Source organism: Nematolebias whitei, chromosome 12, assembly GCF_014905685.2.
Source record: "Nematolebias whitei isolate Nwh7 chromosome 12, NemWhi1, whole genome shotgun sequence".
Lineage (NCBI taxonomy): Eukaryota > Metazoa > Chordata > Actinopteri > Cyprinodontiformes > Rivulidae > Nematolebias > Nematolebias whitei.
In genome coordinates, this window is record NC_056509.1 from 44,994,879 (window position 1) to 45,021,237 (window position 26,359).

At 41.0% G+C, this 26,359-nt stretch overlaps 1 protein-coding gene across 1 annotated transcript in view; it reads left to right on the plus strand.

Annotated features, from left to right (window-relative positions):
• Positions 1 to 26,359, plus strand: part of afdna (afadin, adherens junction formation factor a) — a gene marked incomplete in the record, with an annotated part of 118,927 nt that overhangs the window by 21,613 nt on the left and 70,955 nt on the right. Inside the window, 7 exon segments of the mRNA XM_037685954.1 lie at positions 12,490 to 12,685; positions 12,768 to 12,880; positions 14,609 to 14,766; positions 14,923 to 15,083; positions 18,984 to 19,141; positions 21,395 to 21,479; positions 22,700 to 22,840. Coding sequence (XP_037541882.1) covers positions 12,490 to 12,685; positions 12,768 to 12,880; positions 14,609 to 14,766; positions 14,923 to 15,083; positions 18,984 to 19,141; positions 21,395 to 21,479; positions 22,700 to 22,840 — 1,012 coding nt within the window.

A 26,359-nucleotide genomic window follows, 5' to 3' on the forward strand; every position in this document is an offset into this window, starting at 1 on the left:
CCCCCACACACACACACACACACACATATCGAGATCAGACACTCACTGTTGCAGCAGACACATTTTAAAACACTAGACACTTTGTTTTTGTTGTTTAAAAATTGAAATCTTTTCTAAAGGTCTGTTAAAGTGCGTTAAACCAATCGTTTACACTGATTGTTTCTTTAAACGTCAGAGGTTTGTACCCTTGTTTCTTTTTCCACTAAACACAATTTATTTAGATGCACAACGTACCCGAAGCGTTTAAAAAAAATACTCCTAACTTGGATTGGGCAGTGATTTTTGAATATTCAAAATCTACGGTAGTTAAAATGTGTGAATTCTAAGAAATCGTACCCAACACATGACACCAGCGGCAGAGATTTGCCAAATCGTTCTCCGAACGTGACTCTGAGCGCCCGCTGCTCCAAGATGGGAGAGAAACGACGCATCCCAAGTGTCTTTCTGGCATTGCATTTTATTTTGAAAGGATTTTTAAGTGGAAACTGGTCGCGGGTGAGCTCAGCTTTACTGTCGGAATATGTGCATCCCCTTCCAAATATTTTAAAAGAAATTTAATAGATGCTGGATTAATTTGAAGTGTTTTTGCTTTTAATGTGCTTCCCTAAACGTAACCCATCAGATGTATAAATATTACATATAGCAAATTATAAATTTCTTACATTATGAAATCAAATACTTGACTTAAACTGCTCAGGTTGTTGCTTTGAAATGTTAGGACAAAGGAAAACATACGAGAGCCGATCTCCGTCTTGTCTAAGCTACAAACTTCACGGTTGAAACTCGTGCCTTTTGTGTAAAAAGTTGTTTCTCTGAAAAAAGAAGCTGAGAAATTGTTCTGATTTTTTCATTATTAAAAGCTTTGTGTGGAAAATGCTATGCTAAAGAGCTCAAACCACACAGAGCGTCTGCTATTTTGAGAACCAAAAAAAAAACAGGAAGGAGAGACGGCCCATGTCACGTCAAGGGGCCTCCCTCCCAGTTTTCTTAGAGACACGCTGCTTGCTCCCTCACTATCCATCCTTCTGTTCAAACAGTCTTATACTGCCATCTGGTGGTTGAAAAAAACGTATCACATTCAAAACAAATTAACATTTCTTCTTAAATTTGACAATAATTGCTAATTATTGTGGGCAGCACGGTGGCGCAACTGGTAGAGCTGCTGCCTCTCAGCGAGCAGGTCCCTGGTTCAAACCCCGGTCCAGGGGCCTTTCTGCGTGGAGTTTGCATGTTCTCTCCGTGCATGCGTGGGTTTTCTCCGGGTACCCGGTTTCCTCCCACAGACCAAAAACATGCATGTTAGGCTGATGGTAACTCTAAATTGTCCCTAGGTGTGAGTGAGAGAGTGAATGGTTGTTTGTCTCGTTTGTCTCTATGTGGCCCTGTGATGGACTGGAGACCTGTCCAGGGTGTACCCCGCCCCTCGCACTGTGATTGCTGGACATGGGCACCGGCGACCCCCGTGACCCAAAATGGAATAAACGGGTAAAGATAATGGATGGATGGATGGATGCTAATTATTGTCAAAATTCAAACAGTTTTATTGTTTATTGCAATTTCTGAGACGATTAATAAATTTATCGTGACAGGCCTAGCTGCAAGTTGAATTACAGAAGAAGCTAAAATGCTACCATCTATTTTGCTTCCTGTATTATCAATATGTTAAAGAATAATGTTTGTTTTGCAAACGAGCTTGTGTAATGATTTATTTTTTCGTAAAACAGTAACAAAGGACGCGGGGTTATTGAATAATTGTCTGGAGTTAACTTTAACTTCTGTATACAGTGTTGTATATTTCTGCCCACATATGAAGCTCTGCTCGGTCTCGGCACAGAACCGTCGCGCTCGAAAGCCAAAAGTGGTTTACTCGCTCGGATAAGGAGCTCTGGTTAGTTTCCTTAACACCTGATAACCCCCTGCCCACCACCCCCCACAGACTCGCACTCAGCCCAGCGCTCTTTGCCGTGGAGTGAAGGAAGCTCCCGAAGGCTCGCTGCTTTACCGCTGAAAGGAGATGTGGAAGAACGATAAGCGTAAAGACGGTAACAGGAGCATGTGGAGAAACGCTGCGGCGGTCTACGGACACCGACATGTTTTTACAGCATGATGATGGGAAGTTATTTTAAGCAAAATATGAAAAAAAAAAGAATCTTATGATGTTTGGAGTGCTGAAGGAGCAACAGAGGGACCGTAACCTGCAGAACAACATGCTGCAAACTGCTCCTCGTGCACTGCGTGCGTTTAACTAACCTCTTGCAAGCCGCAGTTTTTGTAGTGAAGTTACTCACCGAGCCGCCGAACGAATGATTGTTGTCCTGGTTAACATCAAACGCGGGAAAACGAATGACGTGAATGCTCCTGGAAGAGTTCAGGCTGAGGCTGTGCACCTTGTTCCTACAAACGTCTGCTCTGCAGAATTCAGCAGGTTGAAGCTGCTGAAAGTCTGAAACGAGCTGAACGGCCTGCTGTTAAAAAAAGTTCACGACGCACACGGGCAGAGCAGAAGATTAGTGTAAAAACTAAAGTGGCTTGCCGTCAGATTTTAAACGTCTTGTGCTTTTTAAACACAAATGGAACAAGCCCCAAGATGTTTTACATCTTAACAGTAACGAGCTAAAACTTTTACTTTAGCTTTTCTGGATTGTGCACAGTTGGCAGGTTTGCAGCGTGCACAGTCCGCCTGGTCACAACAACAGACTTAAAACTTGTAAATTTAAACGCCAAAAATAAATAAATAAATAAATTTAAAACAGCAGTTTAGATCATGGAAAGGTTGGTGAGCTTCAGAATGACGGTTTAGAAACAAGAGGAATGAGGAAAATGTGGGTTTACTGCAGTTGACATAAGCAATCTTCAACAAAATACCACATTCTGATGGTTTTACTGTCGTGTAAATAAATAAATAAATAAATGACCTAAGTCAAACAACAGAAAACAAATCTGCGTTCTGATTCATCTGATCAGAAACACCAACGTTTACTCGATTTCAAGTTCCTCTGCTGCTCTTCTCTTCAGCTTCTTCTGCTTCTTTTCGACTCTGAATTACTTCAGCGGACGTTTAGCTGTTTCAGCAATTCAGGTATCAAAACATTTAGCTCGTTCAGGACATCACGGCTGTAATTTTTAGTATTTGTAATATTGAATTCTTAACTTTAAATTGTTTTACTCATAAAAATGCTTTGAGATCTTGAGATTCTTGTAAAACGTTGAACTCTTCTTCAGTGTACTTGCTTCATTTTTTAGCTTTTAGCTACCGTTTTGTTGGTTTAGCCTAGTAGCTACAGGTTTGGCTTTTAGCTACTGTCCTGTAGATTATTATTATTTTTTTTAGCTTTTAGCTCTTTTGCTAGTTTTAAATTTTAGCAACTTTTTTCTCATTTTAACAGCTCACACTTCAGCTTTCCTGTCAGTCATTCAGCATCCACACAAGTTCCAGTTCCAATGTTTCCTTTTTTGATCTTTTAGTCGAATACAGCAACTTGAAGATTTAAATGTAGGTTTGAAGCAGCATTTTTTAAACGGTAAAAGGAAGATGATCGATTTTCTCTCCAGTTCCAGCTGTGCAACAGTTTGAGTCTGACCAACATTTCCTAATATTGTACAAAAATAAATATAGTATTAGTTTTGTTAAACCTGCTTTGTTCCCTGCAACGACCGGTTGTTTTTGAAGAGCAATTGTTCTTCCCGTCTTTAAAAGACTGAACTCCACATTTCATCACGTTCAAACGTTCTGATTTCTACTGTTTGCTAAAAGTTACGCCCACCAGTAGCTTTCCTCTGGAACGGATGAGCTCCAGGTGGAAGTTGTTTTTTTACAGTCGCCGTTGGTGAACTTGCCTTCTCACACAAATGCAGATGTGACCTTTGAACCCTCCTGTCGGAGATCTTTGACCCTGGGGTGTTTGTCAGGAAGCTCGATGGGTGGATTTAGACGTCGTCTCCCCTGCAGAGCGTTTCGTGTCCGTCTCAGGCACTTTTCTAGTTAATCCACTCGATTTTAGTTCTACTGGATGTGCAGCGTTCCTGGGCTCAAACAAAAGAGATAAAAACCAGAGACGCGTGTTTTAGTTCTCAGGAAACGACGTGCGACACACGACCAGGAGCCTAAATTGAATCAGATTTGTTGCTGAGACTAAAGTTCGTTACCTAAATGGAAGAAATGTCAGTAAAATAAAAGCCACGATGGAAACGAGACACGTCAGAATACTTTGTGTAGGTGTGGGAGGTAAATCAGTTTTTATTTGCATCTCGAAGGTTCGATCACAGCCCTCTGAACCATCGGATCAAGAGGAGACCAAAGATTTCCACCACTAATGTTTTGAAGCCGTTTTCAGTATAAAATTATTATTTTCTGTTTTAAATGACACATTTTATTTCTCAAACTGTGATTGTCCACATCTTTTTTTCCTCTCAAGTTTATTTATTTATTTTTTAATGGACAGAGTAGCGGTGTCCCTTTACCAGCCTCAAGAACTCGTATTCATGAAAATACAGTAAATTACTTTGGATCAATACTTCTTCAAGGCTCAGTAAAGTCATTTGCTTTTCCGCTTTGCAAGTAACCAAAGACGGAATATAAAACAAATGTCCATAGTTTAGTATTTTTTTTAAATTAAACAGACTGTTTGCTGTTCCCAATGAAATGTTAAGTCAATGTGGAGTATGTAAGTATTAACTCATCAACTACTTGGTACTACTTAGTATTGGCAAGTACTTTGTAAGAAAATCTAGTTCCACTATTCAGTTTATTTATTGAACCTTGTCACAACGCATTATTTAAAGGTGCTAAACCGTCCGTCCGTCCGTCCATCCATCCATCCATCCATCCATCCATCCGTCCATCCATCCTCTTTCCCTGCTTCCTCCTTTTCGAGTCACGGGGGTCACTAGTGTCCCATGTCCAGCCGTCACTGTGAGTCGGGGGACACCCTGGACAGGTCGCCGGTCCATCACAGGGACACATGGAGACAAACGAGACGAACAACCATTCACTCTCTCAGTCACACCTAGGGACAATTTAGTTACCAATCAGTCTAACGTATGTTTTTGGTCTGTGGGAGGAAACCGGAGTACCCGGAGAAAACCCACGCATGCACGGAGAGAACATGCACACTCCACCGAGAGGCCCCCGGCCTGGATTTGAACCGGGGCAACCTGCTTGCTGAGAGGCAGCAGCTCTACCAACTGCACCACCGTGCTACCAGTCCCCAACTAAAATATAAAACTCGCACATCAAACTTATTACTGTCTTGGTGAAGTGCACCTGCAAGTCACATACCATCGTTTACCAACAGCAGCTCGACATTCTGTAGCCATTTTTAACTGGGTGTGAACTGGTATGGTTTGCCATGTTCTGGACTGCTAACAGAGACAACTTCTACACCAGTTGGTATAACATCTGTAAAATAATTGACGGCGCGTGAATAAAGCCCATCCTGAGTGTTTACAGTTAGTTGATGCTTGTGTTTTGTCCTACACTGGTTCAGTAGTACCGTGGTTGTATATGAGGAGCGTTGTGTCGGTCTGGACAGCGTACAAAGATGCTTTTCCTGTCGTATCCCGCCGCCTCCTGCTCCGTCTCGAAGCACCCTCTGAGTATTTCCGTTACAGAAACTCAGAATGTCTTCGGGAAGTGCAAGCGCTGAAAACGCTTTTAAGACGTCTGCACGTTTCCCAGAACATCTGCACCTCCGTGGAAGCTCTCGTAAGGATTGGTCTCAGAGTTTTGGTAGTCTGTCACCAGCTCCGTCTCCATCTTAGACACACACTTCTCTCAATCTCCATGACGTCGCATCTGACTGATAACGGCTATCTGCACAGTTGACCTACTTTGGGTGTCATAAATAGTCCCGACTCTCACAAGCTCACGTTTTCAGCCTTAAGTGCATCTTATTGCGTGAGAAGCCTTTGCTCATGTCTCTGTGTCACAGAGTGAAGAGGAGGGATTAGGATGCAAACACTGTGTGGCATAAAGCCTGCCAGTCACAGTGGCCTGTACGCTCCGACACAGTCATTACTTCGCCTGGGATAATTTGCTCAAGTTGGACTTGTGTGTGTTTGTGTGCACTGCAAATTGTACCATAGAGTATAACAAAGTCCCTCTGTAGAAGTGTTGATGATTTAACGACGCATTGCTGCATTGAAGTTCACTAACTCTCAATTAAAAATGATTTTAACAAGCATAACGTGAAAGGGACATAAACCTCTGAAAACTCGAGCTTCAGGTTATAAAGCTTTTTCTCTTTCCTGAACTATTTTGCCCGTCCGATATTAGGATGTTTTCCTCATAAAATGGATATCATGTTGGTTAAGTGTCCAAGAACCTGAACGTTGAAGCCGTTGGATCGTGCGCGTTCTTGAACCAAAGCTTGTAAACTCAAATGTTTAACAAAAAACACAACTTGTAGATGTGATGGTCGCAGTCAACAAAGGTGTTTATTAAAGATGTTCACTACTTTCCTTTGCTTTTTTTAAATGTAAGCTTATAAAAACACCTCCGGAGAGTTTCCACGCCTCCTTGTGCCGTTTGATCGTTTGGTGCTGAATAATGAAATTGTCAGTTGCTCTCATATTTGTTGCCGCCGTCTCTGCTGTTTATTATCGAGGACGAGGAAACGAAACCACGTCGATTTGCGCATTTAATTAACTATTTCTGCAAAAGCGTTTCAGCTGTTGGTCCAAACCTTTGTATAAGTTTATAATCACCGAACAAACTAAATTGGACCGTTTGATTTGTGGATTAGTATCATGGATCTGTAACAAAAGTCCCAAAATAACTGAATTGGACCTGTCCGGTTGCATTTGATCAGGTCGACTCCAGTTCTGCTTTATGCTCATTCACATCACGTTGGGATGCACCAGAACCAGACTCCATCTGGACTTCAGACCAGAAATGTAAAATTCTGGTTTGACTGCTGCTTTTCACAGCGTTGATGCATCACAAGGAGTGTTGGGGTGTTCGATGAATGCATGAAGTTTTCTAATTAAACGTTTTTATGGTTTTTAACTCGAGGAGTGCAGCGTTTTGACTGAAGTAGTTATTTTTGCACAAACTTATCTGCAGATCTGCGTCGTGTTCTGGAGTGATATGAGGGTCTTGGTCTGATGAACTGAATAGTTTTGTAGTTTTTGAATAAAATGGCTCTCACATGTTGTAGTTTATAGGTCTTAACTTGGTCTTCGGATATAAAAGTGTTATTTATTTATGGGTCTGGAGATCTAATTGGATTAAACTTGATCTTTAACTCAAGAGCTGGGAGGATTTGTTCACAGCTTTTAACATTAAACCTTCGATATTAACCGAGCATGGAGTCGTCTTACTGGTGTGTCATCAGGTGACGGCTTGTCCTGGCCAATCAGAGCAGTCGCTCACAATGTGACGTATTATCAGTGATGGCATAGTTGCATTGAAAAAGTAACTTAGTTACTGATTACTTGATTTGGAAAGTAAGTTAGATTACAAGTTACTTTATTAGTTACTGTCAGCAGCTGCTGACAACAACCCTCCACCACCTCAACATAAAAATTACATTGAGCTTTGTCAATACTTTACTGAAAGTGGGAACATCCTGACATATTGAACTTAAAAACTTTCAGGAAAAAAATACATATTTAAAAAAAAAAAAAAAAGGTATTTCTTGACTTGTACTTTTTATAAAAAAATAAAGTATTTCTTGACTTCAGAATCATAAACAAATACTTGCTTTATTTAAAAGTGTCTTTCTTGACTTCACTAAACAAATACTGTTTTTACCAAAAATAAAGTATTTCATTTTGTTAAACATAAATACTTTTTTAAAATAAAAAAATATAATAAAGACAGTCTTTGAAAGGCACAATCAACTCCTACCTGCGTCTCTTAGCCGTCGGAGTTTGAATTTAGGACAACTGCCAGCTGTGAGGAGAGCGTCTCTGTCGTCCAGCACTCCGGCAAAACGAGTCTGGGTAGCCTGAAAATATAATAGATACGTCCACAAGGCCTGCTATTTATTATGTAATTAAATTACTTGTAAACCATGCCTTATGTGGGACCAATATTATGGATTTAATGTTGTTTTAGGATTCTTATTGCCATCTGTATTTGTTTTAATATTTGATTGCGATGATGAAGGTATGTTGTTGGAAGCCTCCATCATTTTTGTGTGGATCAGATTGAACCCTGGGCTGTGAGGAGCTGTAGGAAAGTAGAGAAAGTCTGCTCCAGTGGGTGTTGGGATGAGTCCAGGTCACATGAAGCAGCACTACTGATTCAAGTGATGCGTCTCACGTTGATGTTTTTATCATGCACGTTCAGGATATTAAAACAAATCTAAAGGGATCGGGTAACTACATGGAGTCCAAGGTGATATAAAACAAATGCACATGTTGTGGGACCTGTCTGCAGGTGTTACTATTGCCAAATTAAATAAATATTAAATATTTTTGTATTTCATTCATTTTACATGTTTAACTTGGCAGCATTTACAAAATCTTCCTCGATATTTAACATATTATAGTGATCTAAAACAGGGCTGCACAATATCTAGACCATTTATATCTGTGCCACAAAGGTCTGCTTGGACTGCTGCTGTCCATCCATCCATCCATCCATCCATCCATCCAGCCATCCATCCATCCATCCATCCATCCATCCATCCATCCATCCATCCATCCATCCATCTTCCTGCTTCTTCCTTAAATCATAAAACATTATAGCAAAATTCAAGTACCATATTTTGTCTAGGCTAATATTTGGTCAGTTTGACCTTGATGACCTCATCTGGTTTAGATTTAGGAAGAAAAGATGAAAAGTGTTGAAAGTGTTGCGTTTATGTCATTTGATATCTTCATCACAGTGTTAAACAATAATATTGAAAGGTTTTCTATTATCGTTCACTCCTACTTTACAGCCCAAATCACAACCAGGGACTAAAGTTTTAAATAATTTGAAACCCAAGAATGTGACAAGAGCCAGATGTGCGTGTCAACTAGATTTTTTTTTTTAAATTTATTTATTTTTTTAGGACAAACGATAACAGAAAGTCTGCAGTTATCAAAGATCGTCTAAGAAAAGCTGTGACCCTTGAGCTAGTTTTGCTGATGCACCCCGCTGTGAGGTGAAGGATCATCTTTGTTAACATGATTCAGTTGAAACATCTCGCGGGCAGGATTGATTTCATGCCTTTACTTTGCAGAGGAGAGCTGCTTTTGCACTGAAGCTGAACTCCCAAGTTTCTGTACTTGACCGATCCCGGGAGGCGAAGAGGTGATTGTGCTTTAACTGGTTAATTATCCACAGCTCGCTCCAAGCTGGGCTTTGTGTGAAACCAAGAGGGCTGGTGTCTCCACGGTAACAGTTACTAACGGTTGCACAAGCTCCGCAACCCTCCATGACCCACATTCCAGCAGTAAATCACAACACACACACATTCCTGACTCCACCCTAGCCGCCTATCGAAACTTTGCTCAGTGTTTCCACTCTCCTCGAACAGGACGGCACCGAAACAGACGAGGGAAACGTTTTCCGCGGTGCAGAAAACTCTAACGTCGCTGTCTGTTCACGGCCTTTTTTTTAAATTTATTTACTTCATTTCATGCTCCAAATTATGTGGAACGTGAGTTTCACATGTCCACACTTCTCAACCCGGACTCGAGGCTCCTTGTAAATGATCGATCATCTTTGATTGTTCAGCTGTCATGGACTCGTTTCATCAAATTAAGTTTAAATTCTTAATCCTGGCGGATGAAATCTGTGTCCAAGGTGGTGACAGGGCTTTCCAGCATCCTGTTCCGAAGACACAACATCCTTTCTGACGTGGTTTAAAATAAAAAGAACTGTATAAATGAATTTTAAAGGTATCCCTCACTTTATGTAGAAATGAATTTAACATAAAAATCCCCAATGTGTTATCTCTGCAACAAAAGACTTTTGTCCTGGTTCTTCAGGATGACGTCACAGTTGAAGAACATTCCTGTTGCACTGCAGCGCATCGGTTGCATTTACGGCAGCCGTAGTAAAACATCTTGTTTGACTTTAATTAGTTCTTGTCCCTGAGAGCAGCACGTTTTATTTTTTGATATCAGCGGGATCACACACGTGGAGAATGTAATGCTGCAAGCCCCGCTGTACATCTGAGATCTTTCTGATGGCAGTTGGGATGAAACGCGAGCGCAGTTTCACCTGCAAATGTGCCGAGCTGTGAGCGTTACATGTGCACATCAGGACAGGACTGGCTGCACGTTAACACGTTCTTATCTCTTAGTCTGGCCGTAGGAAATGTTGACATGTAGGAAATTAATTTCCCTCAGCCCTGGCAGTGTTGAGAGGACCAGCTTTGTTTTATTTATTCAGTAAAACTTAAATATCGTGTGTTTTGGCTGTGAGACGATGGTTTAATGCTGTACCAGGAAGTGGGAGGATGCTAGAATATTTTGCAATCTGCTGATTCTACATTCACTCTATTGTTTTCTTTCGTTTTATAATTTCCTCTGTTTTTTTTTTTTTAAATCAAAATTTCCATGCAACCTTTATTTATACACGTTAGTCTCATCGAGTCACGAGGACTCGTTAACAACAGAGACCTGTTTTTAAACAAAACCACAGACGAGATGAGGTACACACAGCAATATACAATAATGTAAAAGCATACACAATGAAAAGTATATAAAAGTAGTGCTATAAAACAAAATCAAAACGAGCTACATTATGAACCCATGTAAAATACTAAAAACAGGAACATGTCTGTTAATGACGTCTGCATACTTTGTTCTGTTTAAACCGATTTTAAATCTAAACGTTTTCCTTAATCGGGACTAGTCTTAAGACTTAGCGTTTGTCATGCGTAAACTTTTGAGTTATTTAAGTGAATTTACAAAAACTTTCCCAAAGAAATACTCTTGACTTTCTTCAGTTCCTTGAGAAATGTAAAGTCTGAAGGTCATGCGAGGTGCAAAAGGGTTCAGCAGCTAAAATCTTTCCCGAAGATTCAGATTGTTCGGTTTTATTTGATTTAATCGTCTTGATCTGATCAGGTGAAGGTGTGAAGTGGAAAGCAGAAGGTGAACAAATGTGTAACTTCAGAGTAGGCCTGTCACAATAAATCAAATAATCGCATGATAAATAAATGATCGAACTCGTTTTATTTATCGTCTTTATCGTTTCTTCATGTCTCTCTTTCTACTGAAGACACTGGATGAAAAAAGACTCGACTCCGGTCCTTCACCGACCCCTCCCTTTCTCTCTTCTCGTTAAAATCCATTTAATCGTCCAAAATCACATTTTTGGATCGCTAAACGCAGCTAAGCGGAGAAGCTAAGCTACGAGCTAAGCTAACAGGCCGACCTCGGGGAAATAAACCTCCGTCTTGTTGAAGCTCTAAAGTTCACGGTTGAAACCCGTGCCTTCGTGTAAAAAGTTTTTCTTTGCAAAAAGAAGCTGAGAACTTGTTTACTGATTATTTTATTAAAAGTGTTGTATGACAAATGCTATGCTAAAGAGCTCAAACTACACCAAGCGTCCGCCATTTTGAGAACCGAAGAGAAACAGCCCATGTCACGTCAAGGGGCCTCCCTCCCATTTTTCTTAAATGGACACGCTGCTCGCTTCCTCACTATTATCCATCCTTCGGTTTAAACAGTCTTATACTGCCATCCAGTGGTCAAAAAAGGTACTACTTGCAAAATAAATTACAATTTATTCTTAAATTTGACTATATATATTTTTTTGTACAGCACTTCGGACGGCTGCTATATTGTATTTTAAGTGCTTTAGAAATAAATTGGTATGGTATAATTACTAATTATCGTCAAATTTCAAACAATGTTATCGTTTATCGCAATAATTTCTGAGACGATTAATCGCCCAGCAACATTTGTTATCGTGACGGGTCTACTTCAGACTTTGACCCACAGAGTTCTGCTTTGCATCTGTGCTCACATCTTTACAGAACATTCAAATAGTCTTAGTCACTGTGTAGTTTCACTTTACTTTTAATAAGTAAATTATCTTCTACTCATGTACGAAGATTTATATCAAAGGGTGATGAAGCTTAATTTAACAAAAACTCTGAAATATCCCATGTAGCCTGTTAATGACCATTATTTACTCCGTAGGTGTACGATGGTGTTGTCCTTGTGTCACTGGAGTCATTTGTAGTGTAGAAAACTAGTTTTTTGTGTGGTGAGACGGTCCTGCTCTGTAAATATTATTTAATTAATTATTATAATAATTAGTAAATCTTTTTGTTGCCGACACTTTTAATTTGCAGGTTTTCAGGCAGTGTTGTGTTTCTTCTCTCATCGCTCTCCGTCCTGCTTTATATTCACGGTGTGGTATTAACAACAGATTTTATTTTTGTTTATGTTTGTTTTTATTTCTAAAATAAACATTTTACTAAATTCTCGAGACCTTAGACATGAGGTTGTCCTGAATCCATATGGTCTGTCCTCAGTCTCCAGTTTATATAAAGACCTAATGGACTCGGTCTCCCTTTGTTTTTGTTTTTTTTGAAGGACCTCGAGTTCCATGGCGTGATGCGGTTCTACTTCCAGGACCGGGTGGCCGGTAACTTTGCCACAAAGTGCATCAGGGTCTCCAGCACAGCGACGACGCAGGATGTCATTGAGACGTTGGCTGAGAAGTTCAGACCAGATATGAGGATGCTGTCCTCTCCGAAGTACTCCCTGTACGAGGTCCACGTCAGCGGCGGTGAGTCTTACGGATGAACTGATCGTTCGTTTTGAGTAACGGGCAGATCCGAGGTTAACTCGTGTTCTCATGCGTGCGTTAGAAGAGCGTCAGCTGGACCTGGACGAGAAGCCTCTTGTTGTTCAGCTGAACTGGAACAAAGACGACAGAGAGGGACGCTTCGTCCTGAAGAACGAGAACGACATCCTGCCCAAGGTCAGCTGCTCGTTCTTTTGACTGTGATTCTGTGAGCTCCTGAAAGGAAAAAAGTCTCCATCCTGCACTTATCAGAGTAACATTTTGTAATAATGTCATAATAGAGGAGGCAGAATGGCACACCATGTTGTCTTCACCAAACATTTACATGTTGATATTGTAGATCCCAGTTCTACGGTGGTCGACAGCTGTAAACGTGCAGAAAGCAGCGGAACGCGCTGCAGACGCATGAATAATGCAAACACCAAAACACACAAACACCAAAACACACAAACACCAAAACACACAAACTCAACAGGAAAACGCTGCAAAAGAAAAATTCTGCAATCACAGAAAATGCAAATACCAAAAACACCAATACCTTTGTCCTTTCATTGCTGTCAAGGTGCATTTAATCCCTGTTCCTCCCTGCATTCTGCATTATTCAGACACAGACCCTGCTTTGACATGTCTGCTTTGGGATCTCACCTGTTTGGGTCGTCAGCCGTACACGGCGTCCGCCGAGTCCAACAGCTGAACGTCCATTTGGACGATGGATCACTGCCTGGCAGTACAGTCCCATCTGAAGCTTAACTGAACTTTATTTTACCTCTTTCGAGGCCGGTCAGCATGCGGTGAAATGACCGCGTGCAGCTGGTGATTGTATGGCAAGCCATGTTGCCATATAATTGGATTTTATGGCAAGCCTTGTTGCCTTATAATTTGATTTTATGGCAAGCCATGTTGCCATATAATTGGATCGCAGCTGATCCGCTGACGCAATCAAAAACCCGACATGACCCAGCCTGCCCCTCCAGCACATTATTATGGTCTGGCCTGCCCCAAATTCGGGTTGGGCAGGAGCAGACTTCGGTTCCGGGTTAGAAATGACAGCTCTAGCGCAAGTAACATAAAAAAAAAAAAAATCCTTTCTTTTTTCAAGCAAGACCTTTGAAAGTACCGAGGCCTTGTTCACAAAAAAAAAAAACTTAATTAACATGACATAATTTAAAGAAATGTCTTAATCTACACGGAAACACCAAAATTGACCCAAAACATGGATGTACCTGTGTCAGGCTTGAGTGTAGCGTACACCATGTGAACATGTAAAGCTTGCTCTCTGGGTGTGAAATGCTAACACATTAAAACAACAGACTTCTGAAGGTTGTAGGTTAGATTAGAGGGGATCTTTGTGCTTTCTGCACAAAACCTCCAGGATACCGTTTCTCCCTCTGGAGCCTGTTTTCAAAGCACACCATGCTGAGGCTTCTTTGTCACCGTTTTCATGAGGATGCAAGGCTGGAACGATGTCACAGCTTTGGTGTATTGACAAGAAAACCTTCCTCACCGAGGTAGTGGCGGAGCTTTAACCGTGCACTTATTGTAAGGTGAGTGGGGGGTTGCTGCTCAGAGACGTGATGAAGGGATGACAGAGGGGGTTTGTGATCAGATGGGTGCAGGATCTGGAATGGAAAATGTTCAAGTGCACGGTTTACCCTCACCGAGTATCACTCCTAATCTCCACGACATTTGCTCCATTCATGAAAGCTCACGTTATTCTGAGATGTTCAGCTTAAATAACTCCTGCCGTATGCAGAGCCGTTTCCATAAAGAGGCTCTTGTAGCGTTTGTTCTCCAAGAAGGTTTTGCAGCTCTTTAAGCTTTGTTCCACATTTGAACAATCATTCGTTCATATCTCAATATATTATTACACGCCGGAACTGATTTGCAATTTTCTTTTTGTGCCAGAAGAGCCAGAGTAACGGGCCGGAGAAGGAGAAAGATGGAGTGATACAGAACTTCAAGAGGACTTTGTCTAAAAAGGACAAGAAGAAGGAGAAGAAGAGGGAGAAGGAGTTCGCTCGGATCCCCGATGGAGATGAACAGACTTTGGGCCGTGAAGACGGGTAAGAAACGGTCGTCTTCTGCTCCTTCCTCCACATCCTCTGTCCTTCGAGAGGATTTCCTTTATGACGAGGAACGAGTAGCGAATTAAACTCTTTTTCTTCCCCCCACATGCTCACTGACATTTATCTACCATTTTATTTTTATTTTCTATTTAGGGAAAACAGTTGTCTGGCGGCCGAGGTTTATAAGGACATGCCTGAGACCAGCTTTACCAGAACAATTTCCAACCCGGAGGTGGTGATGAAGAGGAGACGGCAGCAGAAACTGGAGAAACGCATGCAGGAGTTCATGAGCAGCGACGGGAGGCCAGAATCGGGTATTTTAAATCATTTATTCTCAGTTAAGTTTCTTTTTGCTTCATCAGATCCCAGTTTCTGGTGAGAAAGTGGTGCCTCTTCCAGCTTCGTGGGTTTTTCACCACAGTGTCCGTCGGAGCAAAGAGCAAAGCCGCGGCTTTGACCGAGCTCTTCGTCTTGAGGCCTGCGAACGCGTTGGAGCAGGGAGAAAGTGCAGATGTATAAATTTCCCTGAAGCTTAATGGGATTCATTAATATGAAAAGAAGACGTTTTAACCCACTCAGCTGTCTGTTCAGATTAATCTGTGAACCAGTTAAAAATAATCTGCTGCATAAAGACAGCCTGAGCACATCCAGGTGATGCAGAGAAGGAAACTCTTCGGGGCAGGTGAATAATTCGCTGTACTCAGAGTTCATAATAACTGCTTATACTCCAGTCGGCCACATTATCTATTTTCTTTAAACTGCTTAGACGTTTGCCACCTTAAAACCTTATAATCCCAGATTAAGGTTTTAAAACAATTATTTAAATATAAATGCAGAACCATGAAGTGTCAAACCAGTGTGGACACTGTTTTCAGACCTGTGAAAATCAACTCACCCACCACTAAATGTTTGCTTTATTGTCACTGTGGTAGTTGGGGGGGGGGGTAGGGGAGGTATATAAATTATTAAACCATTTAGAAATTGTTTTGTCGTCGTTATTCTAATTAAACTAATGTAACATTCAATCGGTTAGTATCACAAACGTGTTCAACACCAAGTAGGAACGGAGTCACGATTGAATGTTACATTAGTTTAATTAGAATAACAGTTTAAACTTAACAGTTTAAAAAGCCATTATTTTATACTAAATTAGAAAATAGACCACCTTTAGAGAAGATTAATGTTGTTTTATACCTCCTTCTTCTTTATTAGTAACTAATAATTAATATCTAACATAAATAATCTGAATATTTACGTTGCTGTGTCTGTCAGTAGGTGTTAAATTTAATTGCAATTCAGACGGTGGTGACACAATAATAAAATATTTTTTGATGCATTTAAATGGCTGATTTATTTTACATAAACACTGATTTATGTATTTTAAAGTCTAATAAGAGTACACTATAAAATTGGTTTAAAAAATGTAACCTGCTAACTAATAATTAGCATAGATGCTTCCTTAACGTTGCAAACGCCACAGAAAAGCTAACGAGATTAGCTTTGTGTTTTATCGCTGGGATTTTTCACACGAATCAGATGTTTCAAAGTTATTTAGAACAGTCACTTTATGAAACCCTCAGTTATTATTTATACACACATTTTTCAGGTTTCAACAAATAAAAGTAAAAAAAGCAACATGTTTCAGCTACAGGAAGCTACGGTAACTCCACTGGGACAAATAACATCGCACAGCCACAACGCTGCCGACTGAGTGGCAGCGCAGATCAACGTTAACAAAATCAGTTTTTGACATTTGAATCTCCCGTGTCTGTGATGCAATACATCTAAAACTAGTTCCGCCCCACCACCCCCACCACCACCACCTCCGTCTGTCAGTGGGCGGCAGCGCTGCTTCACTAATCGTTTGTTGAATTCAATAAATTCAAGGAGGATTTGAATTGTTTAGGGATGTTCCTTCACTTTACGGGGAACGTTCTGATCAGAGTCAAGAGTGAAGAGCAGGGTATGAAAAAGTATCACGTTTGTGATAAAAGGATAAAAAAAAATAATAATTTTATAATTAGATTGCGAAAACACACTGAGCTGTTTTTTTTGTTGTTTTTTTTTGAGCATGCATGTCTGTGTGGAGCATACATATTGTAAATTGTCAATGGACTGCACTTATATAGCTCCTTTCTATCTTACCACGATAGAAAAGGACTGCTACTAGATCTTTACAAAGAACTTTAGATCACATTCCGATGGGACACATGAGGCAATGAGGGGTTCGGCCCAGGGACACTTCAGCATGTGGCTGCTGGTGGAATCGAACCCCCAACTCTTGCATTGGAGGACGGCTGCTCTAACCACTCAGCCACAGCCGCCCCATATTGTATAATAAAGCCCAAACATGCAAACTTAAAAAAAAAAATTAAAAAATTGTGTAATTTTGGAACGAATATGTGCAAGAACTCTAGAACAAAAACTATTAAACTTTCATTGTTTATTTAGACGGTCAGGCTCCATCCAAAGTGCAAAACAGATTACCGTAATTTCCAGACTATTGAGCGCATCTGAATATAAGCCCCGCCCACTAAATTAAATAATAATAATAATTGTACGTATATAAACCACACTTGTCTATGAGCCGCAGGTATCCACGTTGTAACATGAGATATTTACACAGAAAGATATTTTAAACTTTTAATTAAATATGTGCTGGTAACATACACAAATACGTACAGTATTTTTTTTTTTTTCTGAACCATGCCTGTAACATGTCTGGTTAAAACAAAAGCAAAAATACAGTAGCCTACCAGGAAGTCATTGATCGCCATCTTCATCTTCCTCCTGCGCACTGCACTCTTTTGAGCTTGTGCTGTCCTCTTCTTCATCATCGCGCAGCAGCCTTTCGAAACCTGTTGGTGATGGAGGATTTTTAAAATCTGCTCCACTGTCGTCATCCACTGGCCGACTTGAGCTAAAGTTGTTGTTCGCATGCGGCGAAAACGATTTCTCGCCGCCTGTCTTAATGCTTTGTTGTGCCCCCAGGGAGCCTGAGGGGGGGGGGAACCAAGTGGACCTATGAAAGTGAATGAGTCAAACTGTGACCTGTTCGGTAATTTCATTGGTCAGATTTTTTTTAACCTTTTTATTTATACAGGTAGTCTCATTGAGTCACGAGAACCCACCCCCCAAGAGAGACGTGTATTGCTCCCGGATGTGACGCGGCTAAATGTCTTGGCAGCATGAAGCTCGTTAGCCCGTCAAAAAAATAAACAAATTAGCCGCAGCATTGTATAGGCTGTGTTCAAAGCAGATAAAAAAAAGTAGCGGCTTATAGTCTGGAAATTACGGTAATTGAGAAATCTAAAGAAATAAAAATGTTTCCGAGCGTAGAAGCTTCCTTTCTGTGTGAACGCAGTCAGATTTTCAGGACTCAAACTGTGCAGTCAAAAACAGCTGGAACAGCTTTTGAACTTGTTGTTGCGTCCTTGTGATGTCAGTAGTTAATCTGCGGAGTGACCTGAACATCACAGTTCACTGCAGCTTCTTGTGCGCTGTGGCACGGCTTCAGAGAATCTACCAGCAGATCAGCTGCGCACGCTCGGTTGAGGTTCTCCGCAGCCGTCTCCACCGCCGGTCGTTTTTGTACGACACACTGAGCCCGTCCTAATACGCCCTGATTAGTTTCTGCTTTTTTTTATTTTTGAACAATTTCACATTTGATTTTGTGAAAACTGGTTTCCAGAAGCGCCACACGTTGTTTGAAAGTGTCGCATGTGATGTTTACAGTTTACACACACAGCGACTGACACAAACACGCCGACTGGTTGGGTCTGTGACTCAGGCGTTGCCTAATTGCTCCGCCAGACAGACGGATGGAGTGAAGCGGCTCGAACCACTGCTCATTCAGGACGGCTGCGGTTTGGAGAGACGCTCTTCCTGCAGTTTGAAATAACAAAAAGAAACCAAGTTTATGTAATGCTTCAGAAAATCCTGCTTTGCTGCAGAGGTTTTCATTTTCAGTGCGTGGTCGCATTCCCTGCAGGATGAAATACAACATTATAAATTGTGTACGAGTACTGATCCAAACGTTAATTTAAACATGTTAATGCCAATAAACTGTAGATGACGTTGAGAAGCAATCTTTCATGTTTTAATATATAGTCATGTCTAATAAATGTTTCTCTAAGCACTATAAAGGTCTGTCTTCTTGCTTTATTTCATTTTTTTCAGCTTAACGTAATAAATATACACTCTGCTGTCTGCAGGCGGTACTTTAAGAATCTATGCCGACAGTTTGAAACCCAACATCCCGTACAAAACCATCCTGCTCTCCACGAGGAACACGGCTGACTTCGCTGTGGTCGAGGCGCTGGAGAAGTACGGGCTGGAGAAGGAGAACCCCAGAGAGTACTGCATCGCTCGGGTAAAGATATTTTTATGTTCTATATTTCAGGATCTTGGTTTGACCCTCATTCACATTTCGATCCTGTTCGATGGAGCCAGAAACACAAGAAACTCTTTACTTTTGATAATGGAACAGAATCCTCTCACCGTTTGATTTAAGTGGAATTCCGAAATTATTTATTTTGGACCAGCACAGTTCGGTCCAGCCGACAGTTCGCACCATCATACTTCTGATGGGAGGAAAGTCGAGGTCACTGGTGAAAACGCACACTTCACCCGACTGGCAAATTGAAGCAGATTTCCTCTCGGCACTAACACGACCCTTCAGGAGGAATGCAGTTCAGTTTCTTCAGACTGTCGCGGCTCAGTGTGTTTACCCCCCCCCACACACACACACCCTCTCATATCTGTGCTTCCAGATGGTCTCTGATTGTAACCATTCATAAGAAACAGTAGCAAAAGGTTCTCCAGAGACAAAACGTAACTACCTACAGATAAACACAGCAGAGACAGTTGCACGTTGCAGGAAAAGTTCACGAGGTCGGACCTTAACACCGAGCGACACACCTGGGATGCAAACTGCCTGAACACGGATCGATCTTTGCAGTTTTCGTTGCGTGTTAAGAACTCTGCGAGCTCTTCATTTTTGCGTGATAGATCTACAATGGTTTTGGATCGTGCACCAAACGCCTGTCGTGAGGTGGTTGTTGCCGTGCTGGTCTCTGTAAACTGGAAACTTTCTCCATGGCTTCTGATCTGCTCAAGACAATTTAACTAAACATACTTCACATGTGCATCACAAGATGAAGTGTCGTATATACTTTACCCCAACTTTGATATCAAGGTCACACATCAAGGTCAACAATTAGACTTGTCTGGAGTCTGGACCATAACTTCTGATCCGCTCAAGATAATTTAAAGAAACTTGATTCAACGTTCTACCACCACTAGACGGTGTCTTGCAATCTTTTCATCACCCCAGCTCTAAGATCAAGGTCACACATCAAGGTCAAAGCCTACTTGTCTGAGCCATTGCTGTAGATTGCTGTATAGTAGTTTGTCGAGGGGCATATAATCTGCCGTATGCTGTACTCTTGTTCAACATGGTGGCATCATATTGAGGAAGCAGCATGACCTTGGCATGAAGTAGGATTGACCTTTGACCTTACACAGGTCTTGTTCCTCGGCTACTGCTGTGATTGTGACAAGGTCGTGGTGGGGGGGTGTTGCTGCGGTTACATGTAAACACCGAATGCGCTCTGTGTCGACGCAGATTTTTTTCCTCTATTCACCATTGGAACACCCCCCCCCCCCCCCCCCCCCCGGTTTAAATGGGGCCTGAGTGAGCAGGAGCTGTGGTAACAATGGGTGTCTGTCGGTGTGTTGTATAAGGGTGGGGAGTAAAATCTTTTTTCAGATGGATCACATTGCAGACATCCAGATTACAAATCAATTCTTAATCTGTGCTGCCACTTTATGAGAGTCACCAGGTTCCTGCACGGTGCCGTTAATCCAATCCGATCCGTAGCTTCGTGTAGTAGAAACACGAGGCAGTGAAGCTGCTTGTTCTCCCGTCTTTTTATATTTTGTGTTTGCTGAACCTGAATACCCGTTTGTAAGTGAGAGTTGAAGTTATCGTAACCTGCCTGTCTCTAGTAATGACTTTCAAGCAGCGGGTTGGGGGGTTCACATGCAGAGATAGACTTGATGCTAATCACGTTAGCTTCTCTGTCGTTTTCATTAAGTAGCGTCTCTAGTAATTGTTGGTCAGCAGCCTGTTATTAAAAGTTGTTTTTTTTAAATTAGGTATGAGAACATGTCTGTGGTTATTTACGCCAAAATCATTAAAGTTTCAAAATAATCCAAATGCACCAATAAACATTTTGTAATTGCGTCACAGCTTCTGGATTGTGAGGTTCCTAACGATTCCCACCCGTAGTGCAGGAGGAGGGTGTTTACTGTGATAAACATGAGCAGAGTTGAGAAGTGAAAGCAGTCGCCTCCTCTAAGATGGTGACACTAAACTCCAGTATATACGTGGTCAGTGACAACAGTTTAGTTTCCCTTTTCTGTGCTCTCAGAGGGAGTTCACATCTCGTCTCACAACCTAAAAGACCTATAAATAAGTTTATTCCCTGCATTTTTGGAGCTAAAATATTCTAACTTATTAATAAAATATTCTCCTGATAAATTTATTTATGGCAATGGTTTGAACATCAGAGTTTAATTTAAGTTTACAGCTGGATTTCTTTTTTTCTCGTTTTGTTTGCAGCAAGATGAAAAATCGGGCAAAGATGTGATTCTGGATGATTCCGAGTGTCCGCTGCAGATCTTCAGAGACTGGCCTGCAGACAGAGGTAGAACACACTTTAACTATTTAAGTTTAGTGTACAATGTTTGCTGAACACTGTATTTTTTCATGGTGTCTGCTGTCCCCTTCTGGTGCCATTCAGTCATTACAATTAACTTTATGACTAGTTCTGTACAAAATCTGAGAAAAGTTGGACGGTACGTGCAGCTTTTTAAAAATGTATTTCAGTGTAGACAACATTGAGGCTCTTTGAGTTTTGGTTTAATTTCTTGGTGCTTTCATCACAAGTGGACGGCTCTAAAGGCGTAAACGTCCACTCGATTATTCTGAGTGACAGCTGAGTATCAGATCTCAGTTACGCATTATTTATGCAAACTTACACTCAGTCTGTTACACACGTGGTTTTAACACGTAAAACACACGCTGATGTTTCCGTAAGACCCTTTATTCAAACTTGAACACATTTCATGTTTGTCAAAATAATAATTCCCCCAACATACACTCAGCAGCTGTTCTGATCCGAGACAAGCATATTACAAATATATATATTTAAACATGTTGAGCTCATCTTCAGTGTATTTCTATTGACTAGACACGTACAGTTGAAGCTTTTATACCTTCTTCGATGGTCCGAACTTGCAGTTGCTTGGCTTAATATTTTTGCAGAATTTAACGTAAGACAAGTTGTTGTTTTTTTCCAATGTTAATGAAATTGCCTGAGTTTGAACACTTGTTTTGTACAGAATCACTTTGTTTTTATCTGAATTTAAAAGACTGAGATCATATTTAATGTGTGTTTTAATGAAACCTCACATCTGTATTGGAACACGCTTCAAAGAAGCAGAGTTTTGGCTCTGAAGTGTGTTCTCACGCAGCAAATGATCTCAGTACGTGCAGTTTGATCACAGAAACACATTGTTAGAGATCATTTTAAATTCTGCACAACTCGCAACAAACGTGCACGTTTTCTAAAGATAAAAGCTCTTCCACGTTTAGTGTAATGTCCCAGATGGTTGAAAAAGATGCGATTAGAAGGATAGCATCTGTCTGACATGTCACCAGAGCTGCTCTGCCGTTATTGTTCTGGTTATAAGTTTTAAACGTGTTATCATCAAATCTTTTTCTAAATTCGACAAAATTAAAACTTCTTTTTGTTAAAGAGCTTGAACTGGCTCACTTTAAACAACAAACAGGGCGTGTCTTTATTTGGAGTTTCTACTCATTGTGCGGGCAGTTTTTAAAACGCCTCTCCTCTTTATGTTTCAGGATCGATGGTGTTCCAGCTGAAGAAGAGACCACCTGACTACCAGGGGAGGAAAGGAAGGAAGGTGGACGACAAAGGGCTCAGAGGGAAGGACGGCTTGCTGCCTCCTGAGAAGTTGCCTTATCTGGTGGAGCTTAGTCCTGGTAGAGCTACACATTTTGAGCATCTTCAGATGTTTGTTGATGTCATTGCACATTTTGGCCAGCAGATGGCGCTGTAGCTGTGGTAAACAGCCTGTAGATTCGAAGGTCAATGAAGGGTCCTGCATACTCCATCTGAAGCGGCGAACATTGCGTCATTTTGTTCTCAGAGCATCTTCGCCCTCTTCTCACAGTCGTGTGAGCCAAGTGTGTGATTGCGGGCGTGTTCATCAAGTCATAAATGCGCTCGTACATTCAGCCGTCGGACTCTTCAAACACACTGAATTAGTCAAATGGCCAACAACTCCTGGGTGGAGACGTCGTGTATGGAGGAGTCCATCTGCTGAAAAGTGTGGCGCTGTCTTCATGATAGATTTGTGGCCAAGTGGCGGCTGCAGGAACGAAGTGGAGACTCTGGTGGGAAGACGCCGTGCAGTGACGTGCACTGCAGCGGGAGGGGTTTCCCAGGAGCTCTGCACCGTGTGTCTCGTGGACCATGAAAGGTGTTTGTGTGAAAACAAACGCTCCACAACCACGTGACCGTGAGTTCAGCTTCAGATGGAGTATGCTGAGCCCTTGTTATTCCCAGCTGCTCCCCTAACACATGTTTTATTTTCTAATATTGAAGCATTTGCTGCTAAAATCTATTTCTATTAAGATCTATTATCTATATTTTATTGTAGATATTTTTGAATTTGAATCTGGCTGCATTCACCTGCATATGGTGACGATTTCGGCCTTTATCACCCTTTTTATGGTTAGGCCTGTCACGATAACAAATGTTGCTGGGCGATTAATTGTCTCAGAAATTGAGATAAACGATAATATTGTTTGAAATTTGACAATAATTAGTTATTACTGTTAAATTTAAGAAGAAACGGTTCATTTTTGTGTGTAGTACATTTTTTACCACCGGATGGCAGTATAAGACCGTTTGAACAGAAGGATGGATAGTGTAGATGATATATTCATAAATTAAACGGATTCTTTCATTTTTCTGGACTGAATAATGTCGTGCATTGAATTTAATTAAATGTGGACGGAAACGTGTTTATCTTTGACTCACCAACGACAGTGGGTCATTTATTTAAAAACGATTTAAACACATCACACATTTACATTAATTTGGCAAAATGAAAATAACAGCATGGCTTAGTTAGCAAGCTGTACAATTTGATTAACCATACGGCGATGGTTGAAAACTTCACAACAGACATTTCTGAAAATATCTGGAATGATTTCTAGCAAAAAGAAGAGTTTAAAGATGGAAAATGAAGTTTATCTTGAGAGAGATGGGTGAGGGAATTTGTCTGTTATAACCAGAACGACACGCTCCTTCTAGACCCAGTTTCACCAAACGGTACACTTTGCGGTTGAAGATCGACTTTTTACCTTTCTGAAGATATTTCAGTTCCGGCGTAAAGTTCCACTTCAAGCCACTTTTCAGCGTCTCCGTAAGGATAGTAGGGAACCGTTCGGAGTCGTGAGATCATCCAGAACAGACTTCATATAATTCCTCTGGACTTCTCTTGTTCAGCTTAGTCGCAGATGTCCTGAGCATTCTGCATTCCAGCATTCTGAACTCTGCTGCCCTCGGAACCAACTCACAGCATTCTCTCAGCGTTCTCCTGAGCGTTCTTCCCAGAACTACTCAGAACTTCTCCCGCACTCTCTGAGCTTCTCGAGCTCCTGCAGAACTCTGAACTCCTCCTCTGAACTCGACTGGAGCTGGAACCAGTTTGAACTAGGAAGTGTTGCACCTTTTAAAAAGGGTCACTTCCGGTTCATTTGAGGACTTTCTGATTGGTCGGTTGGACCAAACAGAGGTGTGTTTTGGTGATGTAAGAGGTTATTAAAAAGTCAAGGAAAAAGATTAAGTGTTTAGGAACAGACAGAAGATTGTTATGAAGAACTCAGACTTCGTGGAGTCAACTCTCTCATATCTGCCTGAAAAAGTTAAACATGACATTTCTTTTTCAGTAAACTTGCAGTTGACCGAAACTTGAACTTTGACCAACTTACACAACTTGCTCATTTCAGACAGACGATCAAGAACTTGAATCATTACTCTGTAACATATTCTAACTTGATTTCCACTTTGAATGAGGATTAAAAATAGTTATTACTGCTTCACAGTTGATTTAAAAATGAGTAGTTCACTTCAACATTTAAAAATGGTTTGAACTAACACACTTCGATTATCAAAACATTTGTAAAATAGTAATGACAATAGAAAAAGAGAGTGTTCTTTCAATTGATCAGTGCAGGACACTTAGAAAGTCTTCTGGATGGACTTAAATCAATGAAATACAGTTCTTGTCCCAGGAAGGCCCCTCAAGGCCAGATTTGACCTGAGGCCTAGTTCACTACAGTCCCCCCTTTGGAAATCATCGCCTGTCCATGGGGATGAATTCCAACATGAACTTACGCCTTCGAATGTCCTTGAGCTTGATGTAATCCAGCAAGGAATACAAAAGTCAAAGGAGGTAATTCTACGTTCTTGTTAATTCCATTGTGTTGATAGTAATTCCATAATGTTGTTGGTAATTCCATTGTGTTGATGATAATTCCATAATGTTGTTGGTAATTCCATTGTAGCAATGCTTTAACCCCTTGGAAACAGAGTCTGTAATCCATTGGAAAACGTCATATAATCCACAACGGTAAATCCACAACGATTGGAAGTGTTGATTCATCAGCATACAGAGGGGTTCCCTTGGATTGAACTGAAGATGCGGCCACTGGATGAAGCGTGGAGACCAACGTCAGGTTTGCAGGTCTCCTCCAGCGAAGGTCATCGCTGGGTGGATGTCCAGTCTGTGCCGTTCTGGTTCAATGTGACATGCATTATGTGGTTTAAGGTGGGCTTATGAAGGGGATTTTACATAAGGCCTTAAACTATATGCACCTGGTGTGTAAGCTATCATGATTGGGAACAGCTACAGCTACCAGTTAAGAGGTGGAACATGCTGAAAAGGGTAACTATAGGGGTTTATACCTATAGAAGAGTGTTCCAAACTATTTTTCCATTCCTAACTTGGTTTAAGTTAGCTTTACATGGTAAAATATAGTTTGGTTCAATTGTCTGTTGTCTTTTAGACGAACGACTTGAGATTGGGTGTTTGGTTTCCCCATAAATGTTTTGGAAGTCTATGGCGAGACTCATCAAAAAGAATTAGCTAGTCCCCCCGAATAGAATTGTTCGAGTAGGTTTGGCTTAAGCGTTGTGAGACCAATGTAGATTATGGTACTTAAGGTAGCATTAATCTATATTGACTCCGCAAAGATTACATTTTAACAAATGAACTGCATGTTGGCATGGTTAAAGGCCTCTTAGTCTCTAACTTAACTACACACAAAATTCATTCTTACTTGGGGTGTTCAGAAACAATACCAAAAACCAATTAAACGATGTTTCAACATCGACAAAAACAGTGACTAAGCAACCAGTTAAACAACATTTCAACATTGACAAAAGCAGTGATTAAGCAACTAGAAAACGACGTTTCGGTGCGCCACTCA